General features: G+C 32.9%; 1 protein-coding gene across 3 annotated transcripts in view; it reads left to right on the top strand.

Annotated features, from left to right (window-relative positions):
• cher (filamin-A) overlaps window positions 1-22,980 on the top strand; it is a 104,658-nt gene extending 81,678 nt beyond the window's left edge. For 2 of the 3 annotated variants that reach the window (XM_065363481.1, XM_065363480.1), the window contains 13 exons: window positions 8,465-8,605; window positions 8,697-8,825; window positions 12,461-12,634; window positions 12,766-12,930; window positions 13,080-13,283; window positions 13,380-13,661; window positions 13,953-14,117; window positions 17,077-17,316; window positions 17,420-17,613; window positions 17,694-17,919; window positions 18,008-18,223; window positions 18,310-18,513; window positions 22,162-22,980. In XM_065363481.1, coding sequence (XP_065219553.1) covers window positions 8,465-8,605; window positions 8,697-8,825; window positions 12,461-12,634; window positions 12,766-12,930; window positions 13,080-13,283; window positions 13,380-13,661; window positions 13,953-14,117; window positions 17,077-17,316; window positions 17,420-17,613; window positions 17,694-17,919; window positions 18,008-18,223; window positions 18,310-18,513; window positions 22,162-22,346 — 2,525 coding nt within the window. In that variant the 3' untranslated portion in view covers window positions 22,347-22,980. Of the gene's footprint in view, window positions 1-276; window positions 767-8,464; window positions 8,606-8,696; window positions 8,826-12,460; window positions 12,635-12,765; window positions 12,931-13,079; window positions 13,284-13,379; window positions 13,662-13,952; window positions 14,118-17,076; window positions 17,317-17,419; window positions 17,614-17,693; window positions 17,920-18,007; window positions 18,224-18,309; window positions 18,514-22,161 lie in introns of those variants that run through there. The other variant, XM_065363482.1, reaches the window with a different exon arrangement.

The following is a 22,980-nucleotide window of genomic DNA, read 5'->3' as shown; positions in this document are numbered from 1 at the left end:
GATGGCGCCTAAATATAAGATAGGCTATCCTATTTATAAAAATAAAATCGTCTCAAAGTAAAAAAGCACGACAAGCACAGCTACCGGAAAGATTCGTCGACATGGTGCGAAGTTATTAAAAAAAATATATTATTAAATCGTGGGCGTCGTCGGTGGTGGCAAAAAAGCGACTATTTTTTTTGAAAATATTTAAATTTCGCATCGTACTCGTACTTGTATGTGTGTATATCTCGACATCCACGAGAATCGTACTCATTGAAACGTTATAATTCGCAAAGAAAACGTGCCAAAGACCTTACTGAAAAGTCGTCCCTTTTTTTTTTTTCTATTCTATCATCCATCGAAGCTGTTTAGATTATACGAATCGCGTTGCTAACTTTATTCATACGTCAACTGACCTATTACGAGTCATGATTGGACCACATCGTTAATTATTTTTTATACTTTTTGAAATTCAAGTTGTGTCACCGACGATTCGACTCGACTCTCGACTGTGGTGTTAATTAAGAGTGATCCATCATGTTATGGGTACCTCCGACTTCACCGGTTTTCTATTTGATACGAGCCGATTATATTTGCTGTACGTTGTTTCGCGATTTTTTGAAAAAAATTACCGTTAGTGAATTCGATCGTGAAGAGAAGCCGATTGTTTTTAATAACGAGCATCGTATTAGAATTAATGGCGATGCTGAACTGCCCGAAGCTGAGGAACCGGTGTTACTTTCGTCCGATAATAAAACTTTGTATTACGTGTATACGAGAAAGGGTAGGTAGTGAATTTTTTTTTACCTTGATGTGGATCGAGTTTTGGGATTGTTTTTGATTTTTTTTTAAAAAATTAGACAGAGTTTTTTGGAGGATTGGAATTTTGAGGGTGTAAACTTTCAACGAATTTATAAGTGAAGGGTGTCTAAATTTATTCGAATAAATTTTTAAAAAATTTCAATTTTGATCAGAACTCATTTAAATGCTCTTTTCAAAAAGAAAAAAAATCAAAATGTGACTAATTAATAAGACAGGTTGTAAAAAGTGTACGATTTCTTTTTTTTTGGGATTAAATTCTCAATAATCTCAAAATTTAGACAGTTTTAAAATTTTAAAGAGGCCAAAGAAAAGTGAATTGGGGGGGGGGAGGAGTCGAACGAAAAATTCATCACAAAACCTCAAATAGATGCGAGTCTTTGCAATGATCTAAAAAAAAAATTTCATCATTTTTGCCAATTTTTCATTTTGATATAATTAAAAATTTCCTTTAAACGTTGCTTTCGTCGTCATTTTTTCAAAAAGTGAATTCGAAAACGTACTTTGTTACTCGTGGGCAAATTTGAAACAATTTTTTCTCAACAGCTGCTGTCATCAAATTTTTCCAACATTAGAAATTTCCTTTAAAAAAACAAAAAAAAGAAAGAAAGAAAAAGAATTTGAATTTTATAAAAAATGTATTTTTTTCACTTGGTAGGTACTTTTCAATTTCAAAATTTTTAATATTTCCATAAAATTTATCATGTTTGCATGAATGAGTTTTAACATCATGAAATTCGCTTCAAGTTTCATGTTTAAAAAATGAGAACCACTGAAATTAAAATTCTTGGTAATTGGATCAGGATGTCTAAAAGTCCTGCAAGTCCTGCTCAAGTCCTGTTTTTATCAATTTTCATCAAGAAGTCCTGTTTTTTTTTTTCAATCAGACTTCAAATTTTCACTTCATTTCTCCTTTTTCTGGAATTTGAAAACAAATTTTGGTGAAAAGGGCCCATTTGCCGACTTTTTTAGAACTTGAATTACACAATTTTCTAAAATATGAAAAACTTATTTTTAAATTCAAGAAATGTTCAAAATTTAAATCAGAAAAATAAACTCATCATCCCTGCATGAAGAAACTTTTTTTCTACTTCTCAAAACATGAATTTTTGAAAGTTTTTGGTCTTGCTTGACGACTCGTTTGCCTTTTATTTTTCGGTTTGAATTTTTTTTTTAATCATTCAAATTTTAAAATTTTGAAGCAAAATAATGAACTTTTAATTCTTTACTCAAGAAAACATAGTTTTAATAGTATCTCTCGAAATACTAATTTTCGAGAGCTTTTGCCCTCGCTTTGCTCGGGTCTGTTTGCTGAAATATGGTACAAATAGCTATAGCTAAAACGGAGCACAAAAATATAAAAGTTGTTCGATTTTCTGGAAAATTTTTCAATTTTTCGGTAGGTATTTTTTTTTCAGCTAAAAATGAAATTTCTCTTCTCCCCCGCCTCTTCCCTCCTGCTCCTTCTCATGACTGAAATTGGAGATCAAAGGTCAGTGCGAAAAACCTCAAGTTATAGGATTTGTTCGATTTTTTTTCAGTTGGAAATTGGTGACACTTTATTTGGATATAGTTATTGACAATGCTGAGAGGTTTTATTTTCTTCGATTTTAGTTGGGTCATTCCACGTCAATTGGACCAAGAAGTGGTAGGTGGGTTCGGCGATTTTTTTGAAATTTTTTCTGTGGAAAGACCTACCGAAGAGATGACCAATGGCGCAAATCGCAGACCTCCAGCCCATTTTTAACGGCAGCTAGGGGGTGTCAAAGTTTTTACTGAACCTAAAATGTCATCCATTTCAGCAGTGGATTACTCGATGACCGCGATACCTACCAAAATGAAACTTTTCCCCATAGTTAGGGGTTTTAAAAGGCTTTTTGGTGATTTCATAAAAATCAGTGTTGCCACTTTTTTTCATACAAAAAATTAGCTCAAAAAGTTTCCAAACGTAGTTTTCATATCGTTCCGACTCTCAAAAATTCTGAAAAAAATATATTATGGACAACATGTTCATGCTGAACAACATATTAAAAAATTGGGATGGTAACTTGTCGCAAAGTCGATTTAAAAAAATTTTAAGTTTGCGAAAAAATGCGATTTTTCGACTTGAGACATGAAAAAAAAGTTTTGATTGGTAAAGTTGACCCATTTGACCCCTATTTTTACGTATCCGTTGAAAAAGTTGAAAACCCCCCTTCACACGGTGAAATTAACTCATCACAAAAAAATCAAAATTTGAAAAAATTCAAAAAATAAACAAATTTTTATTTTTTTTGTTGTGCGTGTGATTTTTATCAACTTTTTCAGACAACTGAATAAATTTAAACTTTTTTTGATAATTGAAATTGAAAATTGAATCTTTTCGAATTTTGATTTTTTTGTGATGAGTTCATTTTATTGAGTGAAAGGGGGTTTTCAACTTTTTCAACAGATACGTAAAAATAGGGGTTAAATGGGTCAACTTCACCAATCAAAACTTTTTTTCATGTCTCAGATCGAAAAATCGCATTTTTCGCAAACTTATTTTTTGTTTAAATCGGCTTTACGACAAGTTACCATTCCAATTTTTTAATATGTTGTTCAGCATGAACAGTTGTCCATAATATATTTTTTTCAGAATTTTTGAGAGTCGGAACGATATGAAAACTATGTGTTGAAACTTTTTGAGCTAATTTTTTGTACAAAAAAAAGTGGCAACACTGATTTTTACAAAATCACCAAAATGTTTTTTAAAACCCCTATCTATGAGAAAAAGTTCCATTTTGGTAGATATCGCGGTTATCGAGTAATCCACTGCTGAAATGGATGATATTTTAGGTTCACTGAAAACTTTGACACCCCCTGGCTACCGTTAAAAATGGGCTAGAGGACTGCGATTTGCGCCATTGGTCATCCCGTCGGATGGTCTTTCCACATGAAAAATTTCAAAAAAATCGCCGAACCCACCTACCACTTCTTGGTCCAATTGACGTGGAATGACCCAGTTAATAAAAATAGGTACATGTAATTTTTCCAATTCTTCTTACTCGAAGCAGAATTTTTCCATTAGTCTTCCCTGTCTCCCTTTTTCTCTGAAATTGAAGATCAAAATACTACCAAAATTGAAAACTGACAATGAGAGCTGAAAGTTGAATAATTTGTTCGGTTTTTCTCAAGTTTAAAATTGGTGACTCTTGATTTAGGGTTGATAATAAGCTGAGATCGTTTCATTTTTTTCGACTTTTCTTCCCCCCCTTCTCGCATCTTCTTCCCTAATTTAAATTAAGGATCGGGGACTGCCAAAATTACACACTGAAAGTCAAAAATTGGAAATTTGTACAGATTTTTCAAATCTTAAACTTGGTCAAGTTTCATTAAACTGTATTGGTTCAATTTGTATAGGATTTTTAAAAAAAAAATCAACTAAAAAATTGCATTTTAAAAATTTTTGTTCAATTCAAGTTGAATTTGTTTAGCCCTTTCTCTTCAAATCTAAGGGTTGATTGTATTTGATCGTGTTTCATCAGTTCAAAGTAGATCTAGTAAAGAATGTTTGGATCTCATCTGCTGATCTGGTCTAATCCAATCAGATCTTGGTCTAAACTGGTCTTATCAGGGTTTAATCAAACGGTCTGCTCAAATTATGAATGCTTGGTCTAGTTATACAAATTATTTTCATCTGTTCTGACTTCAGATCAGCACATCTAAAAAGATAACATTCAAAGCAAATTGGATCAAAATGATTCCAGTTTTTTTGAAGAAGAAAAATACCCATCCAATTGAATCCGGTTGAAGTCCAATTAGATCACTAGATTCAGTCGGATCAAATTGATCCAAAAGTAACTTCGATCTAATCAGATCTAAACCGATCTATTTTGACTTGTTTGGATAAGATCAAATCCAAACAAATTGAAAAAGATCTGTTCAGATTGTGCTCTTTTTCTGCTCAAATCTGCTTCAATTGAATCTGATTAGATCCGCAATATTGGATTCAATTGTAGTCTCATTCTGATCGAATTGGATGAACATTTTTCAAAAATCTTAAGCTAATTTAGATCCAATTTTTTCCCTGGGATATCAGAAATTAGAACTGCTCAGATATGGTCAATTTCCTGACATCATCAGAAGCAATAATCTTATTTTATTTTTGGAAACTTGAAATGATTAGAATCGAATGCTGATAGTTAAAAGTTGGACATTTTGCGACATTTTTGAAATCTAATATTTTTTTCACATCAAATACTTCATTTAATTTTATTTAGGTTCCGTTATGGTCATTTGGAGATTCATACTTGTTTCCTTTTTAAAAACCAAATTCCAAGGTTCCAAAATCCCAAGCTTAATGTTTTGTTTTTTTGTGGTTATAATTTGAAAATTAAGAAGATTGAATAAGAATAATGAACAAAAAATATAATCACAAAGAAAAAAATTATTCAAAAATAAACTAACAAATAAATAAAACAGAAAAAAAAGAAAAAAGAAGAAACCATTTTATTAGAGTAAAAATCACGACATTCTCACCAAGTTGAAACTGAAAATTTAAAATTCAAAGTCCAAAGTCCAAAGCTTCATATTTGAGGAAAAGTTGAAAGTTGCCTACTTGAAAAATATCTTCTTGAAAATAAAGTTCAATTTTGAAGCCTTCCGTGGTCTGGTGATCGATTTTTTCAAAACGAGGAGAGATGGCAAAAAAACAGCTCCCATTCTTCTGTTCAACTTTACCCTGTAAAACTCTATTAAGTAAATCATAAATATAATTTTTCACTTTTTTTACTCGATCATCATCATCAAAAAAAAAAAAAAAAATCTAAATACTTACTTTGAAAAATTTCATCATTCTTATATTATTGCCTAAATGCATAATTCATCAAATCTTTTAGGTTTTCAATGTTAAAAAACCAAAATTGAAGAAAATTTGAAAAATAAAATAAAATTTTGGAATTTTTTTCGTCGATTATTCCTTTGAATTTTTCAACCATTCAAGTCGAAAACGTTCTTTCTTTTGTACCTCTATACTAGAATCCTATCCTTTATGATCAGTCAGTAGCGTAGCCAGGATTTTCTCTACAGATAAATGAAAATAGGGTTAAAATTGAACTCGAGTGAAACATTTTTCAGAAAACTGGTTCAAAAAGCACAAAAAAAACGTTCATTTTTGTGTTTAGTAACAAATTTTCATACGTGAGGGAGGCAATTGCCCCCTCTCTTCTCTCCCTTTGCCACTCTCTTGTGAATCAGTGAAAATATTGCACATTTTCTTTATCAGCTGTTCATTTTAGCCCCACAATTTTTTTTCCAAATTGTATACTCGTACTCTCAAAATAATTTAATTCAGATCTTTACATGCTTCAAGGAGATTAATTATTTTCACACTTTTTTGGTTTTCGACCTTCTTTACCCCCTCCACCTCCTCTCTTTCCATTTAAACTATTTTATTAAATTTTTTGTTCAAAATATATTTTTTCAACATTTTTTTGTCCTTTTACATGCTCACTTTTTCCCAGTTTACTGTTCAAACTGTAACCATAGGCAGAGATGTACCAGCCAACAGGTAGAGGTGACTGAAGCTAATTCTTCATCTCATAATGTTGTTGAAATTGAAAATTGAAAATAAAATTTACAAAAACTGTCTTTTTTTTTGTTTTTTTGAAACATTTTCCCCGAAAATTATCCGATTTCTTTTCGCTTGAGCAGTCATTTTTAATGAAATAATCATACGTTATGAACGGTTTTTAAACAATCGCCTCAAATTTCGATTTATTTTCTTTCGTAAAAATCTAGTTTCGACCCTCTCCTTGAAGAAATGTTGTTTAAATCGAATTCCCCGCCCCCCTCCTTAGATATGTTTGATTATCCAAATCAATATTCTCATAAAGTCGAACAGGTAGTACAGGTACTAAAAAATGAACTGGACCACATTTTGCTTCAAATTACAAACTCTCGTCGCATGAAATTGAACCATCTGGTGAATATTCGACTTTCATCAACAAAGTCTCTCAAAAAATTCCATCCAAAATAACTCAATAAACGTAACTCAAAAACTAAATCATAATTTTGTTTCACGTCACCGAAAAGTCAAACATTTTAAAAAATGTAATAAATTAAAAATATTAGGGCAAGTTTAAAATCCATGTCACACTTACGTTAATTATACGTATATTCGTCAACATTTTTTGCAATTAATTTTTTGCGATGTTGCCAATGATATTATGTGTTTGAAACTTTTTGAATTTCTTATAGGCTAGGTAATGATGATAGTATTGGTAGTATAAGGTGTATATCTAAACGTATTTTATGTTTTTATAATGACGAATTTTCAATTTTGGGGAGTTTACCTATTTTTTTTTTTTTTTTTTTTTTTTTTGAAAAAGTGGAAATTTTGATTTTTTTTTTTCGAACATCGAACGAAATATTCGTAGTCTTTCTAACCCTATTTTTAAATTAATTAATAATCATCTAATTCAAAAATATTGAAATAAAATTACTAAATTTTGAGCTTAGTGTTTCTAAAAGTTGAAAAAAATAAAGGCAATGAAAAATGCACCCACCTGAACCTCGAATTCCACAACATCAATGTCATAGAAATCAATTCATCCATAAAAACCAGAAATCACCGTTATCCAAAAATGCAAAATTTTTTCACGGCCAAGCAAATTGGACCAGGTCCACCAATGGAAACGATATGTTATCGTGTTAACGAACCATAAAGAGAGCCGAAGACGAAGACGCGATACCAACGCGTGAAAATTTCTTATACTCGTATTTTTTCCGCTTCGCAAATCTCAAAGCGTCCCTTCCGGTTACACGGTCTTGCTTTCAACCATGATCGACCTCAAGCTTAAAAATAACGCCGAAATTCCAAATGTAGGAGTTGAAAATTTACTCTCTTGGTGGCTATGGCGCCGATCTCCAACTCTAAAATTACTCATAGAGGCATTGTTTACAATTCGAAGACCATTTCATTAGTATTTTCGAACACGACCATTTTGAACAGGGGGAACAAAGTTCACGAAACTGAAAACAAGATTTAATAAAAATTCCAATCCGTTCAACAATAAGAACAAATCCAAATCCTTGGTTGATAAATGACGTCGCGTTGAAAACTTCTCGTAAATATCTGAATTCTGTAATTGTTTTCGTTGCTGTCGCTGTAATAATAATTTTTTTTATTAACTCGCTTTAGAATTAGAAAAAAGAAACCCGGGCTGGGTTAAGAATTAGATTAATTGCGCCGAATAATTTTAGAACTGAAGTCTATTTAAAAACTCGCGCAATTTGGAATTCGTACATGGTGGGCTTGGGCTTGGGTTAGCTGGTTTGCAAATGCGAATATTCGCATTACAAATCATACCATTATTTATTAATACGACTCGTAGTATTTATCCTGGGCTAATTCGCGAACGATATTAAGATGGTGCCTGTGGCTGGCAGAAGTCCACAATTAAGGGTATCCTTATAGACGACCGACGAACCCTTTGTATTTTTATAAAGTCCGAATTATACTTACGAGTATACTTATACTCGTACATTGTAGCGTAGTTTTCTAATTTCTACAAATGAAATAATCGAGATGCCAAAAATAATATTAGTCGTATACGTAACTTACGTTAGCCACGTACGAGTCGAGTGTATCGTAAAAAAGGTGACATATTATATAAACATGGTGGAATATTTTCACTTTCAGCTGAAGTTAAAATGCCAAGCGGTAAAGTAGATAAGCCCGTTATTGAAGATAACAGAGATGGTACAGTATCGTTAAAATACGAACCCAGAGAAGAAGGACTTCACGAATTACTCGTCAAATACAACGGCGAACATGTGCAAGGTTGTATTTCTATTAATTTTCATCACATCATGAAACCAGGTGTGATATGAATTTGTCGTCTAATTTGATTTCATTTTCCATCTGTGTGTAGGATCTCCTTTCAAATTCCACGTGGATTCGATTAGTAGCGGATATGTAACTGCGTATGGACCCGGTCTGACCCATGGAGTCAGCGGAGAACCTGCTAATTTCACTATTTCGACCAAAGGTGCTGGAGCTGGTGAGTTACGAGTTGTTGTTTAGCTAAAGTATCTGCTCAATTGTTGTGGGAACTCAACCAAATATGGATTCTTTCGAGTCAATTTGATTTGATCAGATTTAATCAGATCAGATCCGATTTGAGAATTGTCTGGAGCCAATTTGATTTCAGCAAATGAAAATCTGATCTGATCAGATCAAAATCGCGTTCGAATTACTCAGATTTTTTTCGTTTATTTGGACTTCATCTGATCAGATATGTCTTGAATATCAGATCTGAACATTCCTGGCTCCAAATAAACTTGACCAGATCTGTTCAGATTGAAGTTTTGATCAGGTTAGACTGGTTCAGGCTGGCTTATGGGATCATGTGTCCAGGGTCCAATTTTATTCAACCAGAATTCATCACATCTGAGATTAGATCACAGTTTGGATTCAGGTTAATTTGACCAGATCTGATAAGATTGAAGTTCTGAATCGGTCTATTCAGGAAATATCAGATCTGGTCGGAGTGAAATATTGATCTGATTAAATCTTTTCAAATTTATTTGAATCTGATCTGATCAAAACCGACCAGATCCAAATAATTTCCGAATTTTATAGGTTGATTTCATCAGGTCTGAGTAGAAAAATGTTGATCAAGTTTGATGTATTCATTCTTATCCGACTAAATCAGAGCAAATCAGATCACACTTTTTAAAAATCCTAGATTTCATTTGATTTGGCCTGATTTCATCAATGATCATTTTGACCAGATCCAGTCAGATTTGATGTGATGAAAGTTTAGAAAACTTTAGATCAGATTATTGATTTGGATAATACCAGTATCCAAATTATTTGATTTGATCAGATCCAATCAGATCTGATCAAGTGATTATGTCAAAAATATATTTTTCGAATTATATTTTATTGTATCAGTATCTGTTGGGATTTACTTGGATCTGATCTGATCGGATCAAATCTGATTAGATTAGATTCATACCTTTCCACGATTCTATTAAATTTCACCACATCTGAACAGTTCTAGACCCCCCCCCACCGCCATTTCCTATTTTTTACAAGTGACAAATTTCCAGAATTCTTTTCCCCCATTTTACAGAACGCACAAAAGTGGACAAAAGTTCAGTTTAATACCAAATTTGCAGAAAAGACGTGTTTTTTTGGTGGTGGGAGGAGGGGTGAGGGGGTTAATTTTACAAAAAGTTTTGTTTTTTGCCAAAATTGCAAAAAATGCTACTTTTCCATCCAAAATTGTGCAAAATCTTGTTTTGTCAGAATTGCAAAAAAATAGGTAACTTTTTTTGGTCTAAAAGTGTTCAGAAATTATGGAGAAATAAAAACATCTTTTCTTTTTGGGCAAAGCTACAAAAAATTCTCAAAAAGCCTGTTTGAAACAAAATTGCCAAAAAATCTTGTTTTTTGTCAAAAATGGAAAAAAGTCTCATGTTTTTTCAAAATTAAAAAAAAAATTTTAGACGTGTTTTTGGTGGTGTGAGGGAAGGAGAAGAGGTTAATTTTACAAAAAGTTTTGTTTTTGCCAAAATTGCAAAAAAGTCTAGGTACTTTTCTGTCCAAAATTGTGCAAAATCATGTTTTGTCAAAATAGTGAAAAAATAACTTTTTTTGGTCAAAATGTTCAGAAATTCTTGCTTTTCTATCTTTTTTTTTGGTCAAAACTGCAAAAAATACTATGTATGTAATGTACTGAATTAATAAAAAAATAAAAAAAAAACTCTAAAAAGTTTTGTTTTTTATTTAAATTTTTATAAAGCTTGTTTTAAAAAAAATTGCCAAAAAATCCTGTTTTTTTGTCAAAAAAGTGTGAAAAAATCTCTTTGTTAGGTCAAAATCACCTAAAAAATTTTACTTTTTTTGCCATAATTTTGTAAAAAATGTAACAAATTCTCATGTTTTTTCAAAAACTGCCAAAAAGTTTGTTTTTTTTGCCAAAAAAGCAGAACAACCCTCTTAAAGATTAAAATCTTCAGAAACTGTCGCTTTTGTTGTCGCTAAATACATCTGCCTTTTTGTCATGATTGCAAAAATAAAATCTCATTTTCATATGTAAAAATTACTTCAATCTTTTCTTGTTTGCTAAAATATCGAAAATACTGTTTACTTTTATTGGTAAAAGTGTAAAAAACAGTAAGGTTTAAAATTACTAAAAAAAAAACCTTTTTGTTTCAAAAATTGCCAAAAATATTTCCTTTTTTGCAGAAATCGAACAATACACCTATTTTTTTTTATTAAAATTACCAGAACCTTTGTTTTTGCCAAAAATTTGCTTTTTTGTCACAATTGCAAAAAAATTTCATCAAAATTGTGTAAAATTCTACTTTGTTGAAAAAACTGTGGAAAAGCTCCATTTTTTTTTAATTGCCAAAAAAGCCTGTTTTTTTCAAAATTGTCAGAAATTCTCAAAGTTGCAGGAAAAAACATCGAAATGCCCAAAAAATCTTATTTTTTTCAAAATTGCGAAGAATAATACTTTTTGTGTTTAAACTGTAAAAAAGCCAACGTTTTTTCAAAATTGCCAAAAAAGTTTGTTTTTTTTAATAATTGTCAGAAACCCTTGGTTTTTTTTCAAAAGTGCAGACAACTTCTAAAAATTATTTTTTTTTTGTAAAAATATAATCTAAAAATCGTACCTACTTTTTTTGTCAAAAAATAATGTGAAAAATACTACTTTTTTTTGGAAAAAGCTGTAAAAATGACCCTTATTTTGTCAAAATTGCTGAAAAATCTTACTTCTTCAGAGCAAAATTTCAGAAAACGCAATTTTTTTAAAAAGCTAAAGTAGCCTTACATTTTTTTAAAACTGCCAATAACCGATTTTTTTTCAAAAATTCCCAGAAAGTCTTGTTTTTTTTTGTCAAAAGTGCAAAAAACACCTTTTTTTGGATCAAAATTTCCTGATATGTATTTTTCTATTGAAATTTCCAGAAATACCTGCTTGTTTTGTTGGTGAAAAAAGTCTGTTCACTTTTCATAAAAAAAAAAACATGAAAATTTCCAAAAAATCTTACTTTTTTTTTAATGTTGCGAAAAATAACCCTTTTTTGTTAAAACTGTAAAAAAGCCAACAATTTTTCCAAATTGCCAAAAAAAACTGTTTTTTTTAAATTACATATTGCCAAAATTTCTCACAATTGCAAAAAAAGCCATCAAAATCACCAAAAAATCTTATTTTTTCCAAAATTGCGAAAAATAATACTTTTATTGTCAAATATAAAAAAACCAACGTATTTTCAAAATTAAGTAGGTGGTACCAAAAAAAATGTTAATTGTGAAAAAGCCAACGTTTTTTCAAAATTGCCAAAAAAAAACTTCTTCTTTTTCAAAATTGTCAAAAATCTTTTTTTTTTGCAAAAATTGCGAAAAATGCTGTTTTTTTTAAAAAAATTGTTTTAAAAAGCGCCACTTTTTTCAAAACTGCTGCTTTTTTCAAAAATTATTTTTTCCCTGGATTCTATTTGTTTTGGCCACATTCCCTGGATCTTATTTTGATCTGCTTCATCCAATGAGATCTGGGTCTTGATCAGATTTGATCGGTTCGGACTTGATGGCATCCAATATTGTTCCCTCTGTTTTTTTGTTGGGTAGATACATTATTTGCATATTATTGATCTCAATTCTCATACTCGATGATTGTTTCAGGTGGACTTTCTCTAGCCGTTGAAGGACCCAGCAAAGCTGAAATCAGCTGTCACGATAATAAAGATGGCACAGTGGCCGTATCTTACCTACCAACAGCTCCCGGAGAATACAAGATTACCGTTAAATTCGGAGACAAACATATCAAAGGCAGTCCCTACAACGCCAAAGTAACAGGTACACTTGACAAAATACAGTTTTACTCGTATCCTTCATCCTTCAACTTGAACGAGGAATTTTTTAAATTACGACACCTACGAGGTATCGGATTAATTAATAATACAATATATGTATGTATCTTTTCGCAGGCGAAGGAAGAAAACGTAATCAAATCTCGGTCGGATCCTGTAGCGAAGTCTCCTTCCCCGGAAAAGTAACCGATGCCGATACCAGACTACTAAATGCTTCGATTCAAGCTCCCAGCGGTCTCGAGGAACCCTGTTTTTTGAAAAAATTACCCAGCGGAAATTTAGGTACGATGATGAAACCTCACACATACTCGTATAGTGACTTTTCACGCGATGGCGATGCCGATGCCATCAACGCAGCTGTTCAAACACACGATAAATTTATTGTTAATTGCTGTAACGACTGTTTAAAAAAATTACGTTTCAATATTTAGGCATCTCATTTACTCCTCGTGAAATCGGCGAACACGTTGTGTCGGTGAAAAGAATGGGTAAACATATCACCAATTCGCCGTTCAAGATCAAAGTCGGTGATAAAGAAGTCGGCGATGCGAAAAAAGTCAAGGTATCCGGAGGTGCTCTTCAACAAGGCAAAACCCACGTTGAAAATTTCTTCAATGTTGATACCAGAAATGCTGGTAAGTAGTTGTTTTTGATCGAACTGAGAATTTTTTGAAAATAATACCTAATTGACCTGTGTATACTTATGATGGATTGAATTTGTTGATTTGTAGGTTTCGGTGGATTATCTCTTTCCATCGAGGGACCGAGTAAAGCTGAAATTCAATGCAAAGATAACGAAGACGGTACGTTGAAAATCTCGTATAAGCCAACGGAACCAGGATACTACATCGTTAACCTAAAGTTCGCCGATCATCATGTCGAAGGATCTCCTTTCACTGTCAAGGTTACCGGCGAAGGTAGCAATAGACAGAGAGAGAAGATCGAAAAGCATAGAGAGGCGGTACCCATCACTGAAGTTGGAAGTCAATGCAAGCTTTCGTTTAAAATGCCAGGTGAGTCGATTTACCATTTTTATTCAACATCTGAGAATTTTTTTTTTGTAATCCATTCGAAAAATATCGATTGATTTGAAAAATTATTGACTGAAAAAGGAATTCTGCAAACTTTTCTTCTCCTTCGATAATTGAAATAAGTTTACCAGATTTTAGAGTTCTATCTCCGGAGATAAGGAAAAATGTATTTTAGCTAAAATAAAACTGAAATTATTTGTCGAATCTCGAGATTTCTTATGCTTCGTCTGATGAAATATACTGATCTATTTACGTATTATTTTTTTGTTTAAGGAATTACAACGTTGGATTTGATGGCATCTGTTGCGTCACCGGCCGGAGTCGTAGAAGATGCTGAAATCCTTGAAGTCGAAGATGGTCTCTACGGTGTGCATTTCGTTCCTAAAGAACTCGGAGTGCACACAGTATCGGTGAAATACAAGGATATCCATATTCCTGGTGAGTATATTGAATTTTTATTGGAAAGTTTGAATCCTCAAAAAGAACCTGTTGAGCATTTTGACACAATTTCAGGATCTTTTGTAACAATTTTGCTGAAAAAGTTGAAACTTTTTGAAACCCAATGTGACAAGTTTTTTTTTTACAATTTTAGAAGCTTTTTTCAACATATCTACTAAAAAATAGGATTTTGGCAATCTCAATGGCAAGAAAAGAAAAAAATAAAATTTTTGAACTAAACTTGAAACTTTTTGAAAAACAAAGTAAAGTTTTTTTTCACGATTGTAGAAGCTTTTTTTTAACAAATCTACGAAAATTAGGATTTTTGGTAATCTTGACAAGAAAAGAAAAAAATTAAAATTTTTGAAAAAAATATGTACAGGAGCTTTCTTTGGCAATTTTGGCAAAGGATCGAGACTTTTCAAAAACTGATGCGAAAAATCAAGACTTTTCGACAATTTTTCCAAAAATTTAGGACTTTTAGATGATCTTGGCAGAAAATTAAGACGTTTTGCAAATGTTGGTGAAATGGCAGGGTGTGACTAAAACTTTTTAAGAACGTTGGCACTTTGTTAAATAAATTCACCTTTTTTTTTTTTTTTTTTACAAATTTTGGAGATTAATTTCTTTAGAATTTATGCGACAAAAAATTGGCATCTTTTATCCATTTTGACAACAAAGTAAAAAGTTTTAGGAAGGCAATTTTGATAAAAAGCAGGATTATTGACAAACCTGACAAAATAGTCAGTAGGATTTCTGACAATTTTTTCAAAAAATATCTCCAGAACCGAATTTTTTTTGACAATTCTGGCAACGAATAGAGACATATGGAAAACTGAAGCGAAAAATCAAAATTTGACAGTTTTGTCAAAAAGTTGCAGCTTTTTGAAGATCTTGACAAAAAATTACGACTTTTGTAAAGTATAAGAAAATTTTTTGGTCAATTTCGATAATGAATTTGGGACTATTTGACAATTGGAAAAAAACTTAAACTAAGACTTTTCGATAATTTTAGCAACAACGTAAGATTCTTAGACAATTTTTGCAAAAAAAAAAAAATGGGATTCTGACAATTTTGACAAAGAGGTAGGATTTCTCAGATTTTGACAATTTTGTCAAAAAGTTATAACCTTTCGAAAATTTTGTCTAAAAGTTGAGCTTGTTTCAACAACTTTGGTAGAGAATCGCAACTTTTTCACTCATAATGGCAAAAAAAGACGACTTTTAAAACATTTTTACAAAATTAAAAAAGCTGGTACTTTTTTGAATATTTATTAAAGAATTAGAACTTTCCAAGAATTTTGGTGAAAATTCAAGATTTTTTGACTAATTTATAGAAAAAATTAGGATCTTTCAAAAATTTAAGAAAAAAGTCGATACTTCTTTGACGATTTTGGCAAGAGGTCAGAACTTTTTGCAGACAGAATTTGGTTTAGGAATTCTACCAATTATTCAAGGAATAACTTGAAACAAATTTTTGTCAATTTTTGCAAAATATCTGCAATTTTTTTTCTTGGCAGTCTTGACTAAAAAAAATTGAGAAATTTTCACAATTTTGGCAATACAGTAAAATTTATGGCAGATTTAGCAAAAAAGCAGGACTTTTGACAATTTTGGAAAAAAATGTTGAAACACTTTTTTAACGACAATTTTGGCAGGAAAATAAAATTTAATGACAATTCTGGGAATCAGGACTTTTTGACAATTTTTCCAAAAGTAGCAAAGAAACAGGAAAAGCAGGAGCACGATAAAAAATTGAAAATCTTGAAATTATTCAGGTATACATGCCAAATTTTAGCTCCCTGTGCCAATTTTAGGATGATTCAGCATTGATAATAAATCAAAAATTGTAAAAAAAGAACAAAAATCCATTCTTTTTTAGTTTGAAGGGAGCAGAAAGCGGTCAGAAAGTAGACTTTTCTCCATCAGGCATATCTGGGGCACCTTCTATGGATAATTTCAGCCTCCTAAGTCAATTCTGAAAGACTCTTGCGATGACATGAAATTGAAAACCTTGAATAAAAAGCTCGCAGATGCACTTTTTTGAACCTTCAAATTTTGATTTTTTCATAAAACATCAGCTAAATTTGAATTTTTAAAAATTCAACTAAAATCTAAAAATGAACTTCGACCCCTGAAATTTGCACTGGTGATGTGTTTTGAGGCCCTTTTTCCATTTCCCTTTGTCTGGTTCAAAATTGTTTGTGCCAGGCCAAATATTTCCCTTGTTAGGTCATTTTTGGGTGGATTCCGAGTAGAGGTTAAAAAGTCAATCAAAAATCTTGATTTGATTAGATCCGTCTGATCAAAGTGGATCAATGGAATGTCCAAATCTGATCAGATCAGATTTACTTTTTTTCATCAATCAAGTCTGAACAGATCTACTCCTATCAAAACTCTGAACTGAAGTCTGAAAAAATCTTATATGGTCGAATTAGATTCATGGAATGTACAAATCTGATCAGATCAGACCCAATCAGGTCTCCTTTGTTAGATCTGATCAGATATTAGACCACTGCGTTGAGAAAAGTTCTGATAAAATTCTTTTTTTGGCTGATGGATAGGAGCAGGGTAGAGGTGAAAAATCAAAATCCTGGAAAGGCAGGCCTTGCCCCCCCCCCAGATGTACTTCTTACAGGTTTCAATTTTTTCAGAGTAAAAAAAAAAACTAAAAATCTGGATATGTGCTACAACTTTTTGTCCCCTTTCAATCGATGCCCATGGTTGACATTTTCAACCACCCCTTCCCCTTCTTTCTCGTTCTAAAAATAAGAAAATCCGCTAATTTTGGGTCGAGGTCATTCTTACTCAAACTCCTCAAATTTTACACAAAACCAAGCCCAAATAACCAATTTGAGAAAAAAAATTTGAAATTAGGGAAGGCTTTTTCTTTATTCTGAAATTTATCGGGCTAACCAACATATTGATCACTTATTTCAACATTTTTGTATTTTTCCAGGTTCACCATTCCAATTCACCGTCGGTCCATTAAGGGATGGTGGCGCCCATAGAGTACACGCCGGTGGTCCCGGATTAGAACGAGGCGAACAAGGTCAGCCATGCGAGTTCAACGTCTGGACCCGCGAGGCTGGAGCTGGTTCATTGGCCATCTCCGTTGAAGGACCGAGCAAAGCTGAAATTGACTTCAAAGATCGTAAAGATGGGTCCTGTTACGTCAGCTATGTTGTATCCGAACCTGGTAAGAAATTCTTTGAAATAACCCCTGTGTAGTCAGTTCTTGTTTTAAATGATGTCATTGTGTACAAATTAATTGATATTTTCTTTCTTTTCTACTTGTATAGGCGAATACCGAGTTGGAATCAAATTCAACGAACAACACATTCCAGATTCACCGTATAAATTATTCATTTCTCCAGCTTTAGGAGATGCTCATAAATTAGAAGTGGCTCAGTTTCCAGCCGGTGCTGTGCAAGCAGATTCTCCGTCTCACTTTTTAGTCCATAAAAATGGTGCCAAAGGAGAACTCGATGGAAGGGTACAAACCGATGATTTTTTTGAACTTTGAAAATAATTGTATACATATTTATATTATACCTAATTGTGATGTATTTTTAGTTGATTGCACCTTCCGGAGCCGAAGACGACTGTTTCATTCAATCAATCGACGCAGATACATTCTCAGTCAGATTCATGCCCCGAGAAAACGGTGTTCATAATATTCACATTAAATTTAACGGCGTTCACATTCCCGGCTCTCCAATGAGAATTAAAGTTGGTAAAGATGACGCTGATCCGGCTGCTGTGCATGCGCATGGAAACGGATTAGGGGACGTGAAAACAGGTTTGTCCCTCGATCAAATCTTATGTTTTTGTTAGCAATAATATGATTTTTGAAGTAGTTTCTAAACTATATTATTGATGGTTTCCAGGACACAAAACCGATTTCATTGTCGATACTTGTAACGCTGGAGCTGGAACTTTAGCTGTAACAATCGACGGACCGAGTAAGGTATCGATGGATTGTACCGAAGTAGAAGAAGGATATAAAGTTCGATATACGCCACTTGTACCAGGAGATTACTACATTAGTCTGAAATATAACGGTTACCACATCGTTGGATCGCCATTCAAAGTTAAATGCTTAGGTGAGCTAATCAACAAACAAATTCTGAATTATTTTTACTTTAATATTTACGGTGTGTTCAACTTTTCTTGGTATTACTGTTTTTAGGAGAAAATCTGGCTGAAATCGGTGCTCAAGAAACATCTTCTGTAATTGTTGAAACTGTTCATAAGACATCTAAACCTAAAGTTACCGGACCACAATTACCCCACTTCAAATCAGACGCCAGTAAAGTTACTTGCAAAGGAGTAGGTCTCAAGAAAGCTTACCTCCAGAAACAAAATCAATTCACAGTTCAAGCTGGAGATGCTGGTACGTTTGTTTATTTTATTATTTTTTTTAATAGCCAAGAACTTTGGGGATAAAGCTAGGAAGTGATCAGATCAGGATAATGAACGTATCTGAGCTGATTTTATTAGATCTGGTCAAAGTTGAGTTTATGTGAATATGTTAAAACTTGTCTTACCCCCTGGAAGGTGATCAGATTAGATTAAATTCGATCAAACTTGTTTGACAAAATATTTTCAGACATGTTTTTATCAGATCTGACTTAATCTGATTAGGATAATGACCACATCAGAGCAGATCTGATTATTTGATCAAATCTGCACTGATCTGAACTGAAAAAAATCATAGTCTTGGCAAAGAAAAGTGATCAGATCTGATAAAACCTGCTTTAAGAAATATTGTCAGAAATGTTCAGATGCGTTTGATCAGATCAAACTAGGATAATCAGCATATCTGATCTGATCTGATTAGATCTTATCAATCCGGCGCCTACCTTATCCGATAACACCACGCATTGGCTAAGGAAAGTGATCAAATCTGCTTGGATCTGTTTGATTAAATCAGGAAAACCCTCTTTTGACATAGTTGATCAGATCAGGACAGTAAATCATAATGATATCGGATCAGACCTGATTAGATCTGCCCAGCACTTATCTGAATTGAAAAAATGTTGTCCTTGCACAGAAAAGTGATCAGATCTGATCAAGTTTGATCAACCATTTGATACAATTTCCTCAGACTGGAGACTGTTCAGAAATTTCTAATCAGATTTGATCAGATTAAGCTTGTGAGCATTGCTGAGCATATCTGAATACCTTTTTTTATGAAACCTGTGCTCATCTAAATGAATAAAAACTTTGTCATTGCAAAATAAAAAGTGACGAGATCTGATTAGTTGCGATCAAACTTGTTTGATAAGGTCTTTTCAGACATGTTCAGAAATCTTTTGTCTGATCTGATTAGATCAAAACAGGATTTTTACCATTTCTGAGGAAATCTGATTGCTTCTGATGGCATAGAAAAGTCACATGATTTGATTAGACCCAGTCAAACCTGTCTGATGAATTTTTTATGACTGTTCAGACATGTTTCTTCAGATAAGAGCAGAATTGTGGTCATTTCTGAGTAGGTCTGATTAGTTCTGATCATACCTGCTCTTATCTGAACAAATTAAATCCATGCCATAGCAAAGGAGCTCTGACCAAGTCTGATTAGCTGATTGCTTCTGATGGCATAGAAAAGTCACCTGATTTGATTAGACCCAGTCAAACCTGTCTGATGAATTTTTTATGACTGTTCAGACATGTTTCTTTAGATGAGAGCAGAATTGTGGTCATTTCTGAGTAGGTCTGATTAGTTCTGATCATACCTACTCTTATCTGAACAAATTAAATCCATGCCGTAGCAAAGGAGATCTGACCAAGTCTGATTAGATCTGATTAAACCACTTGAAAAGGCTTTTTCAGACCCACTCAGAAGTGTTTGACCTGATCTGATCAGATAAAATCAATTATGGCCGTATCTGATTAGATGTGACTGAATCTGCACTTATCTGAATAATAAAAAAAAACATATTGTCTTGGCTTAGAAAAGAAATCAGATCTGATTAAACTCGATCAAACCTGTCTGATAAGATCAAACAGATTGTTCAGACATGTTTGGTAACATCAAATCAGGATTGAAACCATTTTTGATCAAATCTGTGCTCATTGTATGAACAGATGAAATTTTGTTCAACCATAAGTTCCATAGAAAAGTGATCAGATCTAAATAAATCCGATCAGATCAGTTTGATAAGATCTTTCCAAACTGTTCAGACATGTTTGATCAGATCAGATCAGGATTGTCATTGTGACCATTTTTGAGAAAATCTGAGTTGCTCTGATAAAATGTGCTCATCAGAATAGATGAAATTTGATGAGATCTGATCGGTTCATAATCAGATAAGAATTATGACCATATCTGTGCAGATCTGATTAGTTCTGATCAATCTTGCACTTATCTGAATATAAAAAATTATGCTGAGGCATAGAAAATTGATCAGATCTGATTAGATGAGAGAAAACCTGACTGGTGAGATTTTCTTATACTAATTACTTAGTATTCAGATATGTTTGATGAGTTCTGATAAGAAATTTGACCATTTTCCTGATCAAACCTACACTCATCTGAACAGATAAAATCTTGTCCTTACATGGGAAAAAGATCAGATCTGATTAGATCCGATCACACCTATCTGGTAGAAACTTCTTGGACTGTTCAGTTATCTTTGATCAGATCACATCAGAATTTTGAGCATTTCTGAGCAGATTTCACGCCTTTGGATCAAACTTGCATTCATTTGAATAGACAAACTCACGTTTTGGCAGAAAAACGTGATCAGATCTAATTAAATCCGATCAAAAAAGTTTATTCAACTCTTTTCAGTCCCATTCAGAAATATTTGATCAGATCCGATCATGACTTCGGTCATTTTTGAGCAGATAAGACTAGTTCTGATCAAATGTACGCTCACCTGAACAGATATGATCATGTCTTGGCAGTGAAAAGTGATCAGGTTTGGTTAGATCCGATCACACATGCGTTTTGGGCCGTTCAGTCTTGTTTGATCTGATCAGATCAGGATTGTGACGATTTCTGAGCACATCTGACTAGTTCTGATCAAACCTGCTCTCATCTGGATAGTTATAAAATCCAGTCCTGGCATAAAAAAAAGATCAGATCTGATTAGATCCGATCACACCCATCTGATGACATTTTCTCGAACTGCTCAGTAATGTTTGATCAGATCTGATCAGGATTGCGATCATTTTTGAGCAGATATGACTAGTTCTGATCAAACCTGCGCTCGTTGAGAACAAATAAAATTCTGACTTTGCACAGAAAAATGATCAGATTTTATTACATCTGATCAAGCCTATCTGTTAAAATCTTTTTGGGCTGTGCAGATACTAATATGTTTTATCAGATGAAATCAGGCTTTTTATCACTTCTGAGCAGATCTGATGGGTTCTGATTAATCCTGCACTAATATCTTAAAACAAAAAAATCATGTCTTGGCATAAAAAAAAGTGATCAGATCTGATTAGATGCGATCAAATCTGCCTGATGTGATCTTTTCTGATGGATCAGTCTCGTTTTATCAGATCAGAATTGTGACAATTTCTGTGCAGATCTGATTAGATTATTTGAACAAATTTTTTTAATGAGGATTTTGCAGGCCTGTTCAATAATGTTTGATTAGGTATCTGGTATATTTAATCTGCCAATCTGATCAGATCAGGATGAAACTTTTTTTTTCTAATCAGATGAGTTCAGGATTGATCAGATCTAATTAATCTGATCAATTCTGCACTTATCTGAGTAGGAAAAAATCATATCTTGGCAAACAAAAATGATCAGATTTGATTAGATCCGATCAGACTGGTTGAGACCTCTTTTATTGGATCTCATCAAACCTGTTTAGGCATGTTCAATCAGCTCTGATTAGATCAGATCAGATCTGAACATTCTCCTGAATCCTGAACCAATTTGATCGGTTTCTGATGAGTTCAGATCAACATTTGGATCTAACTCTTGATCATGCTCGTATCTTTTTCTCCTGGAAGCTTCTGTATCATCATAAACCAGAAAACTGTACCTACGATTAATCGATTATCATTATTTTCACAGGAAACAACATCTTGTTCGTCGGATTATACGGACCCAAAGGCCCATGCGAAGAAGTCTTCATCAAACACACCGGCCGAAATAACTACAACGTCAACTACATGTGTCGCGAACGAGGAGAATACATTATTTTCGTAAAATGGGGCGAAGACCATATTCCAGGATCACCGTTCCGTGTCGAAGTCTAATCGTCGCTGACCAAATTGACCATACCATACCTATACTATAACTTACATGTTTTTCATCAATACTTGTATTTACAAACGTCACTTTCTCTGACCAGAAGACGCGACGACGACGTTGTGAAATCTTCATTATCGTATCGAACGTTACCCAAACTGCCAGATTTTGATTTTCGCTTATATAGGTACCCAAATGTAGTTATTTTAGAAAAGCTATTAGGCATCTCCTTTACACATTCGCTCAAGACCGGATCCAATAAAGGAGATCGATAAATCTGGTTGTATTTTTTATTCATTTTTATCACGATTTAATGTAGAAGCCTACGTATTGGAAAAAAATCAAACTCAATATCAACTATTATTTATTTAATTTACTATCTACCTACGCGGACACGAGGCTATAATTTTTTTTTTGTATCCTGGTTTATTTATTAATTTTTTGCTTATGATAGAGCTTCCTGTTTTTAAAAAATTCTTCCCGTTACGTAAGTACATTTATATACTGACCCCGTGTACCGAAATTTTTTATTGTTAAAATTATTTAATCGTGATTCGTGTTGTATTTCTCCTTCTCTTTTTTTTGACAGTTTTTATTTATTATAGTGTAATGTATTACTTTAATTAAATTATTTGTTTTATT

This window comes from Planococcus citri, chromosome 4, assembly GCF_950023065.1.
Source record: "Planococcus citri chromosome 4, ihPlaCitr1.1, whole genome shotgun sequence".
In the NCBI taxonomy this organism is placed as follows: domain Eukaryota; kingdom Metazoa; phylum Arthropoda; class Insecta; order Hemiptera; family Pseudococcidae; genus Planococcus; species Planococcus citri.
This window is presented reverse-complemented; position numbering and strand designations above follow the sequence as displayed.